General features: G+C 50.0%; 6 protein-coding genes across 6 annotated transcripts; 3 read left to right on the top strand and 3 right to left on the bottom strand.

Moving 5' to 3' along the window:
• Position 1: 1 nt before the first annotated feature.
• Positions 2 to 3,248, bottom strand: BC939DRAFT_419470 (transmembrane amino acid transporter protein-domain-containing protein). Its single transcript, XM_051553058.1, has 7 exons — positions 2,349 to 3,248; positions 1,818 to 2,217; positions 1,352 to 1,679; positions 1,136 to 1,222; positions 926 to 1,007; positions 408 to 845; positions 2 to 299 (listed from the first exon to the last, which is right to left on the bottom strand). The coding sequence occupies exons 1-7, from the start codon at positions 2,971 to 2,973 to the stop codon at positions 145 to 147; spliced, it is 2,115 nt and encodes a 704-aa protein (XP_051416360.1). The 5' UTR covers positions 2,974 to 3,248; the 3' UTR covers positions 2 to 144.
• A 477-nt stretch (positions 3,249 to 3,725) lies between these two features.
• Positions 3,726 to 5,317, bottom strand: BC939DRAFT_438357 (Mn2+ homeostasis protein). The gene has a single exon (XM_051553827.1). It carries the CDS (start codon positions 4,869 to 4,871, stop codon positions 3,777 to 3,779), a length of 1,095 nt encoding a protein of 364 aa, XP_051416359.1. The 5' UTR covers positions 4,872 to 5,317; the 3' UTR covers positions 3,726 to 3,776.
• Positions 5,318 to 5,788: 471 nt separating this feature from the next.
• On the top strand, positions 5,789 to 7,103 carry BC939DRAFT_419466 (uncharacterized protein). The gene is made up of 2 exons (XM_051553057.1): positions 5,789 to 5,902; positions 6,016 to 7,103. The coding sequence occupies exons 1-2, from the start codon at positions 5,842 to 5,844 to the stop codon at positions 7,050 to 7,052; spliced, it is 1,098 nt and encodes a 365-aa protein (XP_051416358.1). The 5' UTR covers positions 5,789 to 5,841; the 3' UTR covers positions 7,053 to 7,103.
• Position 7,104: 1 nt separating this feature from the next.
• BC939DRAFT_438354 (uncharacterized protein) lies at positions 7,105 to 11,017 on the top strand. Its single transcript, XM_051553826.1, has 5 exons — positions 7,105 to 8,414; positions 8,501 to 9,012; positions 9,112 to 10,616; positions 10,735 to 10,813; positions 10,961 to 11,017. The coding sequence occupies exons 1-3, from the start codon at positions 7,309 to 7,311 to the stop codon at positions 10,578 to 10,580; spliced, it is 3,087 nt and encodes a 1,028-aa protein (XP_051416357.1). The 5' UTR covers positions 7,105 to 7,308; the 3' UTR covers positions 10,581 to 10,616; positions 10,735 to 10,813; positions 10,961 to 11,017.
• A 555-nt stretch (positions 11,018 to 11,572) lies between these two features.
• On the bottom strand, positions 11,573 to 13,681 carry BC939DRAFT_438350 (beta-lactamase/transpeptidase-like protein). Its single transcript, XM_051553825.1, has 4 exons — positions 13,323 to 13,681; positions 13,045 to 13,227; positions 12,372 to 12,960; positions 11,573 to 12,260 (listed from the first exon to the last, which is right to left on the bottom strand). The coding sequence occupies exons 1-4, from the start codon at positions 13,551 to 13,553 to the stop codon at positions 11,617 to 11,619; spliced, it is 1,647 nt and encodes a 548-aa protein (XP_051416356.1). The 5' UTR covers positions 13,554 to 13,681; the 3' UTR covers positions 11,573 to 11,616.
• Positions 13,682 to 14,399: 718 nt separating this feature from the next.
• Positions 14,400 to 16,105, top strand: BC939DRAFT_499285 (ubiquitin-conjugating enzyme E2-binding protein; the record flags this gene model as incomplete). Its single annotated transcript, XM_051559926.1, has 4 exons — positions 14,400 to 14,828; positions 15,203 to 15,305; positions 15,401 to 15,606; positions 15,707 to 16,105. The coding sequence occupies 4 exons, from the start codon at positions 14,400 to 14,402 to the stop codon at positions 16,103 to 16,105; spliced, it is 1,137 nt and encodes a 378-aa protein (XP_051416355.1).
• Between the last annotated feature and the right edge of the window lie 338 nt (positions 16,106 to 16,443).

Raw genomic sequence — 16,443 nt, 5'->3', positions numbered from 1 at the left:
TATTTCTCATGATGATATATAAAAGAATGTTGTTATTGCGTGCCATAAAGTCATGCTAGATAGCGATATGATGCGATTCTAAAGGAACAACGTTGCTGAACCAGTACTGAAGCATTGGACGATGCTGTGCTGTTGTTTCCCTGCTCAGCCCCGGATTCGTTCGTATATAGTGTTGCCTGTCGTGTACACCATGGTGACTACCCCAAAGATAACCAACATCACATCGATGATACGCGTCTTCCTGTTGGGATGCGTCTTGTAGTGGAACATGGCAGGGAAGATGTATGCAAGTGGAATACCTATTCACAAAGGACAATGGATGAATGGTCAATTTCTGATATATGTGATCCCACAGTAGCATAGCACAGCACAGACTCAGGAGGTAACACACAAATGAAGACACTTACATGCAACAGACCCAACGATGGACACAAACTTGTCAAGGTCCTCGCCAGCCCAGATGGCGATAGCAGCACAGCCCAGCAAGGACAAGACTCGGAAAAAGTTCTTCTGCCACTTGACTAGCGTGTTGTACTTGCCCGAGCGCGTAAAGATGCCGTTCTCCATGATACGGATGGCAGGGAAGAGTTGCAGAGGGATCGACAGCATAATAGCGATCGAATACAGTACCTGGACCGACTGGACCCAATGGCTCTTCTGGGGCAAGTTCAAGAGGACTACAGTCTCGGTCTTTGAACCAAAGGTTGCATAGGACAAGGCTGCAAAGGACGTGAACAGAATCGTGATACCGATCATGACGCCGGTCAAAACCTTGGGGAACTTTTTCGGCTCCTTCATCGACTCTGTGATGGGGATGATCAGTCCAATTCCCTCAAAGGTGAATACTAACAAAGGATAGTTCAATTGTGAGCATGGGGGTTTAAATGTGTGTTCATCCTGTGCGGCCATAGACATCTTTGCTTACCGGCAGTTCCAATAAAGAGAGCGAAATCTTTCGGGTTGAAGAGGGACACATCGCTCAACCCATTTGTCGACAAGGTGAAGATCTATAGATGGATCACAACATGCATCAGTCGACACGTATCAGTAGATGAAGAAATCACTACCAGTGGCTGGGCAAATATAGTGGGTAGCCATTTGCCATGCTATAGTTTATAAGGCCCAACGAACTTACATCAAAATAATACATGTAAATGAGACCAAAGCAAATAAACACATCTGCTACTACGGCAGTAAACGACAGACGGGCAATGTTACGGATCTAGTGTAAAGAAGTCATCCCGTTAGTCAGATTTTGGATTCCAGATGATTAAACATATGCCAATACAGTGCGAGGTCGTGGGAAAAAGAAACCCAGTCGTAAAGGCGGTACGGAGGCACCGATACTTACCAAGGCCAGAGGGATGAAAACGATCAACTGGGCGAGCACGAAGATGTAAGAAGGATACATTTCGGTAGCGCCGAGAACATTCCTGGCAAGGGCCTCCAGATTGGTTGCGACAAAGCTCATGTAAGCGCAGACGAAGCCGACCTGAGAAATGGCGATCGACCACAATACCGCCTGACGCATGTATGGTCCGTAGAGATGGCCTCCGATGTCACCAAATGATGCTGGCACCACCTGACGGGACTCGACCAGCAATAGGAATGAGAACAGCGAGATTCCCGCGATGGCGACCAAGACAACCGACGAAAACAGGATACCACCATTGTTGAACCTGTTATTCAAAATATAAAGAAAAAAAGACCATGAGTGCGCGTGAATCGTCCATTTGACAGCAGCCGAAGATCATCCATCCACCCCTTTTTTTGTTCCTTGTGGTCAACATGTACTTGCTGCATCCACCGACACTTACGCTTTAGGCAAGAACATGATTCCAGTTCCAACAAACGACTTGAGCAGCAAAAACACAGCCTTGGCGGGCGTTGCGTCTCCTTGGGGAGCTTGTTGTGATTTTGGAATCAAGGGTGTGGATTCGGTGCCGCCAGTGCCTGATCCAGAGCCTGCCCCCCCTCCTTGCGCGTCTTCCTCGTCATAGCGTACAAAGTCCCCACCCTCGTCGTCATCCAGATCTTCTCCGGCAAAGTGGCCGTACATGGCCAAAAAGTCGATAAAGCTCTTTGTAAACACATTGGCCTGTCGTCCAGAGGCCTCTGCCTTCATGATCATATGGTATCGTCGCATTCCACCGGGTTGCTTCAAGGTCGTGACTGAGGGCTCCACAGGTCGAGGCAGGTGGAAGGACCTTGAGCGCGCTAATGTACATAGTACGAAGGTAAGGAGCAGATGTTAGTTTCGCCACCAAATACGACAATCTGTTCATTCATCGCGATGCATTGATCCTCAACGGTGTTGATCAGGGACGAAAGCGCAAAAGTGTTATTACCTCGACGGTTCTGCTCATTCTCCTGATCGGCCTGCCACTTGTAGACATCACGAGTGATGGCGCCTCCAGGCAACTTGAATGCAGTCGTGTAGTCGACCACCTCTCCAGTACCAGCGCCGTCGTGGTGACCGCCGTTTGAGCCTGAGGGACCGCCGCTGCCAGCACCATTGCGGTCAGAATCGAAGCTGTCGCGCGAGGGCGAGTTCAGGACAAGGTGTTTTTTGACGACCTTGGAAGCCTCGTCTGCAGGGATATCGACGATCGAATTGATAGAGTCGAGATAGGCTGGACTGCCAACATAACTGCCACTGATGCTATTACTGCTGCTGTCGAGGCCGGAGCGGTGTGCTTGTCCGGCGCTGTTAAAAGCATCGTTCGAGGCAGTGGCGTCGTTGGAGCGGTAGTTCTGCAGGGTCGAGGGCGATCTCCAGGACGATACTGGAGTCTGGCCATCCCCGTTGACGCTGCTGCCATGCGAGGCAGCTCTTCCAAAGAAGGGTGGGATCGATGGTGAGGACGAGAGCAATTTGGTGGCGGCCTCACGCTGAGGCGAGGAGGAGAGCAGGTCTTGGGAAGGGCGCTGCTCGGCGCTGAAGTGGCTGGTGGACCTAGGAGGAGTTGCCATTGTGAGGGGTGGAGTAGAGGGAGGGGGGTTGATCGAAGAGGAAAGGATGAGCGGTGGTCAGTCGCTCAAGAAGTCTCGAGTGTTATGGAAGTGGGGAGATAAGCAAAAGGAAGGGGAGAAAGAGACGAATAAAGAAGGAGGAGAAAGAAAGAAGAAGAGGAAAGAGGGATGGAGAATGGACAAAGGAGCGGATTGGAGTGGAGCTGAAGACAGGCGGACTGGACTGGAATAGACTGGACTGGGACTGGTGGTGTGGAGTCGAGCTGAAGAAGAGCGGAGAAAATGAGGGTGAGGGGGCGAGTGAGCGAAACAAAGGGTCCAGCGGTACTGATCTCTGTTCTCCAAGGGAGACAGTAACCATTGAAACCACTGAAACTGCTGAAGCAAACGAGCCTCTTGATCCCAGAGAATTGGAGCGAGCCCTCCTCCGCATCCTTCTCCTACCGCCTTATCGGCATCCGCAACTGCACTCATCCTTCTTCCTCCACCACCCAGCTGGCGCTGCAGTCTGTCTGCAGTGATGGGAAGAAAACCGACCCAAAAAAGGCAACCTACCCACGTCCCACTGCGTCCCTGCTTCACCGTCCTGACCAGCCTGCGGATGCGGTGGCAATTGAGAGCACTTTTCAAACGCAGAAAGAAATAGCAAAAAGAAGTCGTAAATAATAACAAGGACATGTTACAGCAATGTTCGTCAACTCAGTGACAACTATTGCGTAGTTTCCCTAGAAATGAAGGCCACGGACGTATGCTGAAATGAAGCTGACTTTTATTGGGTCGTATGCATTGATGGATACTAGATGCTAGTCCCGATGTGACGATGGTCGCTGGACGCCCTTCTTGTTCCTAACTTCCCACTCTGTATCCTTAAGCAAGAATCGGTACCAGATTGGCACCAATGGAATCGTCGCTGCATGCCACAACGAATGTGCGTCCAGGATACCCCACAACGGCGCAAAGTCCAGGATCTCGAGACACATCGCTGCCGTGATCAATACTCCTGAAACACTTGGTTCCCATGCATATGGGCGCTCGCGCCAATTGGCGATACTCCAGCCGATCCAAAACAAGTTATGAATCGCGCCCACGGTTGCCATCGCCGCCATGTTGTATCCATAATCGAAATGCACAAACCCCAGATAGCTGATATGAAGCAGCAGTGGAATCAAGCAGACCATAGCCCACATCAATTGCGAACGGATTTGGACCATGCGTGTTATCCGGATGACGGTGTAAAAGAGCCCGTACGTGATGGCCGTTCCTGCGGAAAAGTAGTCGAGTTTCTCAGTGCTAGGCCAATCGCGCGCGTGATAGACTGCAGACCAAAGCCAGGTGTTCATGCCGATGATCGCGTAGCCGAGATAGAAAGGTCGCATGTAATAATCCTGAGGGATGGCGCGCTTGAGCTTGGGCCACGCGAGGACGTGCATGTACCCGTTCAGGATACTGAACAAGACCGAGGCGGGTTCTTGCATGCCCCAGAGTCTGTAAAAGGGCCATTTGCCGTGATATTGGTGCACGGGCAGGTTCTCCAGGAGAGCCCCTTCGGTGATGGACTGCATGCAGCGGTATCGGCAGTTGTCGAGACAGGTCCAATGCGTGAGGCGGAGTGGCAGATCGAGTTGGTGTTCCAGCAGTTGCTCTGGTGTGAATGATGTCACGTCTGCGGATTGGCAAATGTCTTTGTCACAATCTTTGACACATTCGATGTACTGTGGTTGACGATCACCCGAGGATGCAACCGCAAGAGATGCCATGGCCAAGCCCAGGGCGATGGCGAGACTCAGTCGCGCGCCGAGTCCTGTCCCGAATCCGAGGCGGCTTGAGCGCGAGGCGTGTTGTGTGCTGGCCCTGGGCGATTCCTGCTTATGCTCCTGTTCCTGAGTAGGTAGCGACATTCTTTTTTTTTTTGCGAAAAGTAGGGGAATGAGGAAGAGAAGAGCGAATGAAGGTGGAGAGGAGTTGCGGGAAGAGAAGGGAGTGGGAAAGGAGGTAAAAGGCGCCGGAACATGTTTCTACACGTCAACACGATGACTGTGCCTGAGAAACAGGATACCGGTTGCTGGTGAATATCCGTCGGATAAAAGGGTTTCCGATCAAATAAAACGAGAGCACTCCCTCTTACTTTTTCTGCGCAGCATAGCATGCATTGGAGATGCCTACACTTGGATTCTCAATTAGACGCGTAGACGACGCGACGGATATGCTGTTATTGCTATTTCGATTCACTTTACTCACACAGAAAACCATATAGAAGAGGAAGCATGAATGTGCGGCACCATTGCTAGTACTATAGACCGCAGAGTTTTGATCGGAGTCTGCTGCCTCCGCTGACAAATGCCCCACTGGTTCTTATCTTCAGAAGTAAATAAAATACACACTCGCTGCTTCCTGCTTATCTCTGTCGCTCATTTCCCTCTGACTATATACCTCTGCTAAGGACGAGCACAGAGACATCTGCTCGACATGGACATACTTCCCATACACGCTTCTCTTTCCAAGACTTGTTGGTGTTCGCGAGAGTTGATCAAATGTATAGTTATGTCAACACGCATAGCTGCTTCAGCTGCACTCTACTCTCGACGCGCTGCTGGGTCTGGCAGTGATGGCGATGGTGGTAGTGGTGTTTGTTCCGGATGTAACGTTTTACAGAGCGACCAGGATTAAGGTTATGTTTGCATGGAGTATTGCACTCGTAATTGACCGATGACGCCCAAATGCCACTTTCTACCCAAACACCTTTGGGTTGTAAGACGGTAGTATGAACATCTGTATATATAGCACCTCCGCCGCCCTCCCCCAGCGTCGACTCCTTCTCACTCCTTTCTCAACTTCCCCACTCCACTTCTCTCTTTGTCCGCTTCCACGATGTCGTCCAACTTTACCCATATCAATGTCGGTGTTATTGGCTTTGGCATGAGTGCCCAAGGTATGTCTCGAAGGACCATCCACCGCAATGCCAGTACCAGTACCATTAGACCATCGAACCTGCCAATGTGCCGAGTACTGACACCATATTCATTCTATCGCAACGCGCCCTAGTCTTCCACGCCCCGTTGATCTCGTCTAACAAGGCCTTCAACCTCGTTGCCTTTGTCCGCCGATCGGGCTCCAATCTGGCTATCACCTCCAAATACCCACTGGCTACTGTCTACCAATCCCACGACCAGCTTTTCCAGGATCCCGCCATTGACCTTATCGTCATCACCACGCCCAACACCCTGCACTACGATCTCGCACGCCAGGCTCTCGAAGCCGGCAAGCATGTTGTCGTCGAAAAGCCCTTCACGATCACTTTTGAGGAGGGCATCTCGCTCGCCAAGCTTGCAAAACAGCATTCGCGCGTCCTCTCCGTTTTCCATAACCGTCGTTGGGACGCCGACTTTTTGACCGTCCAAAAGCTGGTTCAGTCGCAAAAGTCGACGCTGGGTAGGATTGTTAGCTTCGAGTCCCGGTTCGATCGCTTCCGCAACTTCAGTAAGAACGGATGGAGAGAGACTGGGAAAGCGGAGGACGGCAGCGGCGTACTTTACGACTTGTGCTCCCACTTGCTCGACCAGGCCCTTGTCCTCTTTGGCGAGCCCGAGTACGTGACCGCTCATGTCTCGAACCAGCGCCAGCTCGAGGACTCGCAAGTTGATGACCAATTCCTGGTACATCTCGACTACAAGGACGGACTCCGATGCACACTTGGCGCAGGGATGCTTGCCAGGATTCCCACGCCTCGATTCCGTCTTACAGGCATGAACGGATCTTATGTCAAGTACGGATTGGACGTACAGGAGAACCAACTCAAGGATGGTCTGACACCCAAGGACGGCGCATATGGGCTCGAGAAGGAGGAGAACTGGGGCGAGATCGACTCATTGATGGATATCGATGGCGTCAAGCTGCATGTCAAGGGCAAGATCGACAGCGAGCTGGGACAGTATGGGGCTTACTATGAAAATGTTTGTCAGGCCATCCGCGGAAACGCACCTCTGGCCGTGACAGCTGAGCAGGCAGCCTGGGTCATCCATGGCATTCAGCTCGCGATCAAGAGCTCCCAGAGTGGCCAGCGCGTTGCTTGGCACCAGTAGAGGCCTTTTATAGTTAATTTTTGCGTTAATAAATATTTCATTATGCCTTTCTCCACTATCAAATAAAGAAGGTTTATCCCTCAAGATCGTCCAACGAATCGCTCTCGGATCAGGGAAACGATCGATCACTCCTCCACTGAACACTCACCCTCTCAACAGCTTGTTCTTTTATCTGTGTCAGCAATAAGCAAGGAGCATCGGATCAAGCACTCGGCCGATCTCTTTGCCATATTGTCCCTGCGCCGCCCTTGCTTCAATGACACTTCAGCAACCGCAGCAGCACAAGCAGCCGAGACACAAGCACCCCTCAGTATCCGCTACAACCGCCATAACCACAACCACTACCTCAACATCCTCGGCTCCCGCCCCCCGGCTTGATACTAGCATCAGTAACAATAACAGCAACAGCAGTAGTGCCAATCTCAACCGCTCCGTTGATTACAGGAGCAACAATACGACGGCCTTCGATCATCATTCGAGCGCCCTATCATCACCAGCTCGCCCTGCCAGCGACCCTTCGGTAGCAGAAAAAGAGCAAGCTTTGGCTTCACTCGCGCCGTCCATTGTCACTGGCAACGAGGGCTCCAGCTCCTCTGGGAGTCGAGACGCTAGGGTGTCAAGGGATCAGGACAACTTGTCGCAGAGTACAAGATCGGATCAGGATCAGTCACCAGCAACAGAGCCGCAGCAAGAGTTGAACACAGAGGAATCACCAGGCATTGGGACAGGAGAAGGATCTGGATCTCCAGCAACGTCGTTTGCCAGAATCACAGCTCGATGCCAGGATCACCTCAAACTGTTCTTCTCGATGCATCACAAGCTGTTTGACCTTGTGGCCTTCTACGTTGTCATGTTTGCCATCAACGGCCAGATGACCTCGCTTCCGACCCGGCTGGAATGGATCGGTTTCTGTGTTCAGTCGATCGTGGCCTTGCGCAGGGCCTTCCAGACCTCTATCAAACATGGCATCGGATTGACTTCGTTTTTAGGCATGTTGGATCTCCTTGTGGGCCAATTGTTCCTACACCAGGATCGACTCGGGCTTCTACCTACAGTCGCCAACATTCTCGTGTATTTTTATGTGATCAATCTGACGCGCGGTTTGGTGTTCGGGGACTCTGTCTCCTGCCTACTTTGGTTCCTGTTTGGGCTTATCGACATTTATCGCAAGGACCCATCCTCGGCCTCGATTCTTGATCTGACGCCATATAAGGTCATTCCAGTTCATACTGTCGGCTTTGGCCTGTACATCCTGATGTCTGAGCTCGTTGATGTGATGCTCCAGAGTGCCGAACCGGATCCGATTCAAGGGCGACATCTACATTACGTTGGCGCACAAAAAGGAGGACCCGTTTCCATACGGTAAGTCATTACTTTGGAACCATTTTGAAAACTGTGAGGAGCAGTTCAGTAAACTTACTTTTTTCATATTTAATTTCGCTGATCAGGTCGTCCTCAAGACGTTCTTCAACACGCTCAATGGATCCATCGAACAATCTTCGTTTTGAGCTGTGCATCACCGAGATCACGCCATTCACAGTCTCGTTCTGCCTCAATGCCGTCTCGGATGCGCCTCTGTCGGGCCAGACGCCTGAACAGGATGCAGTTCCCAACAACATATCAGCATCAGGAACAATAGACGGAAGCGCAGCAGGAGAAACGACGACAGTGAGCGATACGGTGGACCTTTCAACCATTAAAATTGGATCAGCCACAAACTCTTCTTCATCGTTGTCGGGACACCGACAGTCCAAATCAAGAACAGCGCCAAGAATCATATCAACATCCGACATTGTGATTCATGTCAATTACATCCCCTGGCAACAAGTTCAGTATCATTTCCCGGATGAACAGAGTTTCACCCTCTATGGACTAACGCCTTCGACGGACTATGAGATCGAAATGAGAGTTCATCAGTTTTCCAGTTTTGTGACCCGGATTGGCACCCGGGCAGCATCACGTTAGTAACTCAAGATTGCTTTCTACTGCTTTTGTTCTTATTATGACTGGGAATTGCGTCCTAATCCTTACTTAACTGGCACACTATCTGATAAAATAGCTGGCACGCCGATACCGACGAAAGGGTTTGAAAAGACAGTAACCAAGCAGACGGAAACAGCACCTAAAAACAACAAAAATCGTAAAAGTAAAAAAAACCAAAGGAATCAAAGGGACATTGCAGACAGGAGTGGCGATCTCAGTAAGTCTAAGGCCTCTGCGACAACGGCCACGTCTGCTTCAACGTCAGGCTCTACTTCAGGAAAGGCATCGGAAACGACAACGTCCAACAGCGGGACTCTAGTCTGCACGGAATCCGCTCCCCAGACCCCAACAGCCCATGAAGACTTGCTGTCAGCAGGGGACGATAAAAAGAACTCCAACCAATTGCTGTTCGAGCAGCTGCGGAAGTCCATACACGCCTCTGTCGAAGCTGCCAGTGCAACCAAGGCAGCGCTCAAAAAGCTGAAGCGAGACCAGAGTAAGGTCGAGGCCTCGTTGCGACAGGAGCTAGAGGGGATAGGGCGGGGTCAAGCCAAGGCGTTGGTTCAGGATCAGAAACGCCGACAAAAGCTATCGTTTTTGCAAGAATCTATTAAGCAAGCGGACGCGCAATCTTCGACACTGCAGGAGGATCTCGTACAGCTGAGGTCATCGGCCTTGTCAAGTCAGCCGCAGTTGGACCAGAGCTTGGTGGCGATCCGGGCATTGGAGCAAAAGATCCAGTCGTCACTAGTCAGCGCCAAAGCGGAAGTGGCCCCTCTCAAGGCAGAATGTCAGCGACTCCAAAGTGAGATCAAGCAATTGGAGAGCGAGCGTGCAGATTGGACTTTGAAAGCGACTAAGCTACGGGAGAGTGAGGTGGCACCACTTCAGCTACGATTGCAGCGATTAGAGCAACAGCAAGTCGTCTGGAAGGTCGCCGCAGAGGCTAGCAAGGACAAGGATCGAGAGGCAGGACTCAAATTAGCGGCTTTGGAGGAGGAAATCCAGAAAAAGACGCTCAAGTCACAGCAGCTCGAGAATGCGATTGAGGAGTTCAAGAAGGAGAACATCGTGCTCAAGGAGTCAGTCGAGCAGGAGATGGAAATCTGGGAGAGCCTTGAACGCGAATTGGATGAGGATGAGTCACCAACGTCGTCCTTTCCCCTGCAGCCACCGTCATACGGTACCCAGTATTTCACATCGCCAGGGCCGGCGCCGCCGGTCCTCCAACCACTCCATCATCAGCAGTTGGATATGTCTGTCGATAGTTCCCTTCGCGACTCGCACTACTGGTTTCCTGCTGGAAATGGCATTGGTTCGAGTAGTGATCCATGGCTCAATCCTGCGAGCCCTTTGATCGGAGGCGGTGTTGGTGTTAGTTCTAGCGATGGACACGCACGTTCACGGACACTGGGACTGCAGCACAATGACCCAGACTCTATTGTGAGCGAGCCGCAGTCGCTTTGGGAGATGCCTTCTATACCTTTTTTGGATGGTACTAGGTCGAACACAAACTTGTCCAATATTCTTGCTGAGCGCGAATAATAAAGCCCTTGAAAAAAAAAACAGCATTTGCAACCTGTAGTCAACACAAAAAAAAAGGGCGCAGTGCTTTTGATGCCGCTTATCATACTCTATAAACCTGACAGATCGCATCCTGTTTTCCCTCTAAAGGAAGAAAGTATGACGATACGTACCTCATCCCATTCTCTGGTTCAAGCCCTGTCTCGTCTTCCCATTATCATTTTGCTCTTCCCATAATGTCATTGACCAGCACGGCAAGATACAAATTAGTGGCAAAAAAAAATTGTTTAGTGCGGGCAGCCGCAGGTGTGCTAGACTACTTGACCCATTGTCCCCACCCCCTGTGCCCTCAGGCCCTTTTCATTCGGTGTCGATTTTTTTAAGGTCGAAAGAACCCACAGGCGTGTCTACTCCGTTTGTGCTTGCAATGTGTAGAGTGTAGTATTGCATATTCAGAGTGCAAAAAAAAAAACATGAAAAAAAGACAGCCCAAGTGCACGGCCTGACAAGAAGGGGAGTGTGCGAAAGAGATGGGATTGCAACAGGGTCCAATTTCAGCCAATCAGAGAAACGCTCATTTTTCAAAAACAATGTTTCAGGGCGCGCCGCTCAAGACAAGCGTTCATAGCGACGTTGCTTTTTTGATCCTTCGATGTCGGCTCTTCCTATCATACTGAAGCAGAATTCACCCACTTAATAGGGAACGTGAGCTGGGTTTAGACCGTCGTGAGACAGGTTAGTTTTACCCTACTGATGAAATGTTGTTGCAGTTAGTAATTGAAAGTAGAGTACGAGAGGAACCGCTCATTCGCGGCCGATCCCTTCCAGAATGTGATTCCTACGAAGCCTCATCCAATGAAATAGCTGTTTCTAATCGGCTGGCGATAGCGATTCCATCTAGCAGAATGTATTAGTATTGAGTGTACACAACGAGAACTGGTTAAAGTTATGGGGATGTGGACAAGGAAGATTTAGATGGGAGAGAGAAAAGAGTATGAGTTTGAAAGAGTGCGAACCATTGAATCATTTTATGTGCACACTATAATTTAAAGCATAACTACATCCTATACTGCGCGCTCTCCTGCTCCCAGCTCGGCACCTCCTCCTCGTCCTCATTTTCATCCTCGTGACCGCAATGACTTCCAGATCCCTTCTCCTTTTTGAACACTTGTATCGCATCCAAATACTTGAGCTGGAACCCTTCGATCTTGCCGTCCTCGCCGGTGGTGAAGGTCAGCATCTGGCGACTCTTGATAGACCACATGTCCAAAACAAAGACGAACGAGTCAAAGTGGTAGTGTTCCATCGGGCTTTGGAAAGTCTTGAACCGCATGTGAAGTCCCTTCTTGATAACCTCATCTGCTTCACTTCTCTCTAGAGTGATTGAGATGTTTCCGAAGAGTGGGTTCGAGTAAACGCCTGCGTACTGGTGGAGCGGGTGCGTGGTTGGCTTGTTCTTGATGCGGGGTGGGAATGTTCCTTGGCTGCCTTTTGCAATGGCGTCGTACGTCTCAATAGTACTGTTAACGGCTACTTGGCCCATCCAATCTTGAGTCCTGGGCAGATTCAGAATTTCATCCGCGAGGTAATATGGCACAAAGGTAGGGAGCTCAGCACCGTAAATGTTGGATAGTACCGCGACCACCAAGTCCGAATCTGGGAACAGAACAATATTCGATGTGAAACCGAAGACATTGCCGCCTGCGGATCAAAAATAAAAAATAAATAAATGCGAATTTCAATATATGCCCTTTCAAGAGAAATATACTTGCAAGAACGCTAGTGTGACGAGAAAAAGTTGAGTAAAATTACCGTGATGGTACATCGCCTGGCCTTTGTACGAGTCCATGGCCCAGCCCAGACCATATGCGCTCGACGGTGCAAATTCGGGGGAGCTTCTCTTTGAACGAAAGATGGTATGTGCACTGAGCTGCTCAGTGACACTTTCTTTGTTCAAGATCTGCTTGCCATCCAGTTCACCATAATGCATGATGGTTCGCCCCCAAATGACAAGATCCAGCACATTAGAATAGATGTCACCTGCTGGTGCTAAAAGCGCGATGGAATCGTCCAGATATCCTTCATGGAAGCGCCCTTGCTGAGCATCCTTGAATGAGTCTGCATAGTAGGGCATCCCATGATTGGGCCGCTTCCCCATCTCAATAGGTGAGAATCCTGTGTTGGAGAGTCCTAGGGGACGAAACACTTTGGTTTCAACCAGCTTCTCATAGGGTATACCCGCCACATTGGCTGCAGCCTCACCCGCAATAGTGTAGCCAATGTTACTATACTGGACTTTGGTACCCAGCCTGGAGGTGAGTTCCATGTGCTTCAAGCGCTTGAAGACATCATTCCTCGTACCCGTGTCGTTGAACCAAGGAGTGTCGTCATGCGGAAGACCCTAAGTGGTTAAAAAAAGACCTTATTCAGTTGCTGCTTGCTCCACGGCATGGATGCCTATGCCATGGTATCGGCATGTTCTTACCGAGCGATGAGATAGATAATCGGTGAGGGTCAGCTCGGATGTGAGAATAGGGTCACCAAGCTGGGCTTCTGGGGCATACTTCGACACCGGGGTGGTGTCCCAGTTGAGTTTCCCTTCTGCGACCAACTCGCCGATGGCTGCTGCAGTCATAGCCTTAGTCATGGATCCAATGGGCATGAGAGTCTATTCATATTCACAAAAGTATGTTTGTCTGGTTAAGATCTTGGTGGAGAAACAGTTAGAGCACGCATATCAGCGTAGCCAATGCAAGTACATACCTCCGCTGTGACAGGGTCGTTCCTGTTTCGTTTACCAAAGCCTTCAGCAAAGATGAGCTTTCCTTTGTGCAGTACAGCAACGCTCATGCCAGGGAGGCCTGTTTTGTTCCTTGCTAGCTCGATTGTCTCCCGCCATTTTAACAAAGATGAACGGCTGTCTATTGGGAGTCCCCCAACAGAGACAAGGATTTCCAGAGCGGCAGTGACAATGAGAAGTGGGGCGAGTTTCATGCTTTGGTCGAGTGGTTTATCAGGACTTCATTTTGCTGTCTGTCTCTTTTTATACAACACAGGGAAGCGGCGGAGGGGGGGCTGGAGGTACCTGGCCCAAAGACGGCGCAGAAAAAAAAAAAAGGAAGTGCGAAGGCTCGACTCCAGCCTGAGGGCGAGCTCACGTGCAGACAGGTACGTTACCATAAATGGAAACTTTGCGCAATTTCTCTCTCAGGCTCGAGAATTGTACCACCATGGAAATGTGAAAAGTCGAGAAAATTCCCATGCCTTTCACTACAGCCCGGTGTTTGTGGCATGCTCTCGTTAAACGCCAATGTCGCAGCCCATGGATGGATAGGTGGGTTTATAGAGGTAAGAAAGGTTGGCATGAAATTGGTGTGCGCACACCAATTTGGGGTTATTTGATTTGATGAGCCCAAGTGTTAAAAAACCGCACACCAATTTTGCACTAGCCGCATACCTAGTTCAATAGGTGGTGCTGAAAAGAAATCAAAAATACTCTATTTTTTATCTCTGCCCACTGAAGCCTTTAATAGTTCCGTCAAGATCATAGACTATTTACGACGACTGCTCCTAAAAAAAAATGCCCGGCCGACTTCTGTACCGCGCGATCTCCTCTCACACATGGCACTGTCCTCAGGAACCATCAGATACCATGCAGAGTATCATTCAAAGATCAACTCCATCACCGTTTCGATTCAAGTGCCGCCTTCAGGACTAACGTGTACGATCGCACCCGATTCACTCGATCTCATTCCCTCTAACAGAACCCAACAGGATCAGGACGATGTCGCGTCCAATACCTCGACGCGCATCGGAAAAGTCCCTCTGCCCTCGCTTATCATGCCCACCAAAACCACCGTAGACCCATCCTCGACACAATCCTCCCTTATCACTCTAAAGCTCGCGGCGTTACCCCAAAGCCAATCGACTTCACTCTCTACTACCGAGTTCCCATCCGCACCACTCCCCGCAGTCGAGCTCCAGGGGCTCAAGAACCTCGGCTGTGGGCGTTGTGGAAACATCTTGCTCAAATGTGATGGCGGGCAAACAGGAGGTCCGATTCAGCGCGTGGTTGACTTGCCTTCGGAACATTGGCAGGAACTGGTTGACTGCTGGATGTGTCACGAGGAGGACTTTACGGAGCTGCGTGAAGGTGATCTGGGGGCGCGCCTTGGACAGGCCTTGGTGGGTGGGACGTATGTATTGATCCATGCGACCAATGTCGACATTGAAGCGGTGGAAATTGAGGAGGATGCGCGGACGATTGATGTAAGTTTGACTGCACTTTATCAACACCACACTTCTCCTTTAATCATGGGGCCCCCTTGGATGCATGACGGACTATTAGAAGACCGGTGTCTCAAGCTACTGACAATCCGTGTCGATACTCCAGTCCAACATTAATCAACTAAAAGGAAAAAATGTCGCTCTCGTGTCTGCAGCAATGTATGGCCGAGTGGTTGTCTTTTTTCTCTTTTTGCTATCATACCAAATCATAACAACTACAATTGTTTTTTTATGAGCTATCCGTATAGCAACATCTTCACTCGTTACCTTCCAACTTCTCCACAACGCAACGAGACGAAGAGTCAATCATGCCTTCTAACAATATCAAGTTTATTCTTGTTATGGGTCTGTAACAGTGGACGAAGGGAATCAAGCGGAGATGGCGTCCATTGGCCTGCTCAAGGTGTTTGTACCCCATTGGAGACGGCTGGTATCAATCTAGGCGCGAAGATGGAACTGGTATGAATATTTAGCGATGGATCATATTTTATTCCGCACGTGTTAAAACATAGTGCACGCTAACGTCTCGACCTTTCTATTATGGTCCCCATTAGATCTAGAGCTGATTCAGGTCAAATTCCATAAGTACGCCGTTCGGTTTCAAAGTGATCAAAGCATCAATGATGAAAGAACACAGCTTGAAGTACCAAAGCAGAGGTTTGCGTCGTATGTAGCGGCCGAAATATTTGAGTCTGCGCGCCATCATGCCACCTATCGCTTCATTTTACAGGATCGACTTACAGGACAGGACATCATGCTGGTATGTCTGAACGCAGAGAGTCGAATTCCAATTTGAAACGCCGTAGATCCGAAAGGACATGTTTTATAATGCAATCTTTATTATTTTCATTCAACGATAGATATGGATGCTCAATTGGGATTCCACCGTCTTCAGTAACCAGGCACCAATGCAGGACAATCAAATCGTTTGGGACACTTCTCTACTTTCCGATCTCCAGGTGGACATCGATATTAACTCTACGAGCGATCGGGTAAGGAGTAACAAAGTCATGAAGGTTCTGTATCTTTCAGAGGATGAGTCTCAGAGACAAGAGGGGTCGGTTTCAAAAGAGGCGGCTCTTTGGGATCGATGGCGTGGCGATCCCGGGGTGGAGAGGCTGCAGTTCCACAAGCATTTATTGCTAGGTCTCCTGATCATGTTGGAGCAAAGCACCAGCTGTCTGCCTCCTATCCTGAGCGGCGCCGCTCCAGCTGTCCTGGCCATGGATGGTATGCGAATGGGGTCCATTGTGATTTGAATAGACAATATCTGATATATGAATAAACAGCAGGAAATACAAAATCGTGATAGCGGCGATCAGGACTTCTTGGCAGTAGGCTTTTTGAAAATACGTTCCAGCCACGAGGGATCGATGTGTCTCCAAGCCTGGATCATGGCGATATCCTGCTCTGCGCCGCGGATCAGGTCGTCGACCTTGCTGCACTCTCGCTCATGTCGATAGATCGAGATACCGTCGCGAATATTATACTGCAGTTTCCGCCGGAGATGGGCGAGTGGTGCTGCGAGGCCTATTCTTGAATTTGGTGGCGCTAGGCGTAACGCGCGCAGGGCTGACCGATAGAAGCTGAGTGTCTG

Source organism: Gamsiella multidivaricata (genome assembly GCF_025024155.1).
Source record: "Gamsiella multidivaricata strain RSA 2152 chromosome Unknown BC939scaffold_6, whole genome shotgun sequence".
In the NCBI taxonomy this organism is placed as follows: domain Eukaryota; kingdom Fungi; phylum Mortierellomycota; class Mortierellomycetes; order Mortierellales; family Mortierellaceae; genus Gamsiella; species Gamsiella multidivaricata.
The sequence above is the reverse complement of the archived record's forward strand: the minus strand, read 5'-3'. Positions and strand labels throughout refer to the sequence as shown.

What these genes read in the sequence shown, in the direction of transcription:
- BC939DRAFT_419466 (XM_051553057.1), top strand. Translation starts at nt 5,842, where the DNA reads ATGTCGTCCAACTTTACCCATATCAATGTCGGTGTTATTGGCTTTGGC. An exon ending in CTTTGGCATGAGTGCCCAAG is followed by an intron (nt 5,903 to 6,015) that starts GTATGTCTCGAA and finishes AACGCGCCCTAG; the next exon opens with TCTTCCACGCCCCGTTGATC.
- BC939DRAFT_438350 (XM_051553825.1), bottom strand. Translation starts at nt 13,553, where the DNA reads ATGAAACTCGCCCCACTTCTCATTGTCACTGCCGCTCTGGAAATCCTT. An exon ending in ACGACCCTGTCACAGCGGAG is followed by an intron (nt 13,228 to 13,322) that starts GTATGTACTTGC and finishes GAATATGAATAG; the next exon opens with ACTCTCATGCCCATTGGATC. An exon ending in ATTATCTATCTCATCGCTCG is followed by an intron (nt 12,961 to 13,044) that starts GTAAGAACATGC and finishes TTAACCACTTAG; the next exon opens with GGTCTTCCGCATGACGACAC.
- BC939DRAFT_419470 (XM_051553058.1), bottom strand. Translation starts at nt 2,973, where the DNA reads ATGGCAACTCCTCCTAGGTCCACCAGCCACTTCAGCGCCGAGCAGCGC. An exon ending in ATCATGTTCTTGCCTAAAGC is followed by an intron (nt 1,680 to 1,817) that starts GTAAGTGTCGGT and finishes TTTGAATAACAG; the next exon opens with GTTCAACAATGGTGGTATCC. An exon ending in TTTACATGTATTATTTTGAT is followed by an intron (nt 1,008 to 1,135) that starts GTAAGTTCGTTG and finishes ATCCATCTATAG; the next exon opens with ATCTTCACCTTGTCGACAAA.
- BC939DRAFT_438357 (XM_051553827.1), bottom strand. Translation starts at nt 4,871, where the DNA reads ATGTCGCTACCTACTCAGGAACAGGAGCATAAGCAGGAATCGCCCAGG.
- BC939DRAFT_438354 (XM_051553826.1), top strand. Translation starts at nt 7,309, where the DNA reads ATGACACTTCAGCAACCGCAGCAGCACAAGCAGCCGAGACACAAGCAC. An exon ending in GGAGGACCCGTTTCCATACG is followed by an intron (nt 8,415 to 8,500) that starts GTAAGTCATTAC and finishes TTCGCTGATCAG; the next exon opens with GTCGTCCTCAAGACGTTCTT. An exon ending in TGGCACCCGGGCAGCATCAC is followed by an intron (nt 9,013 to 9,111) that starts GTTAGTAACTCA and finishes CTGATAAAATAG; the next exon opens with CTGGCACGCCGATACCGACG.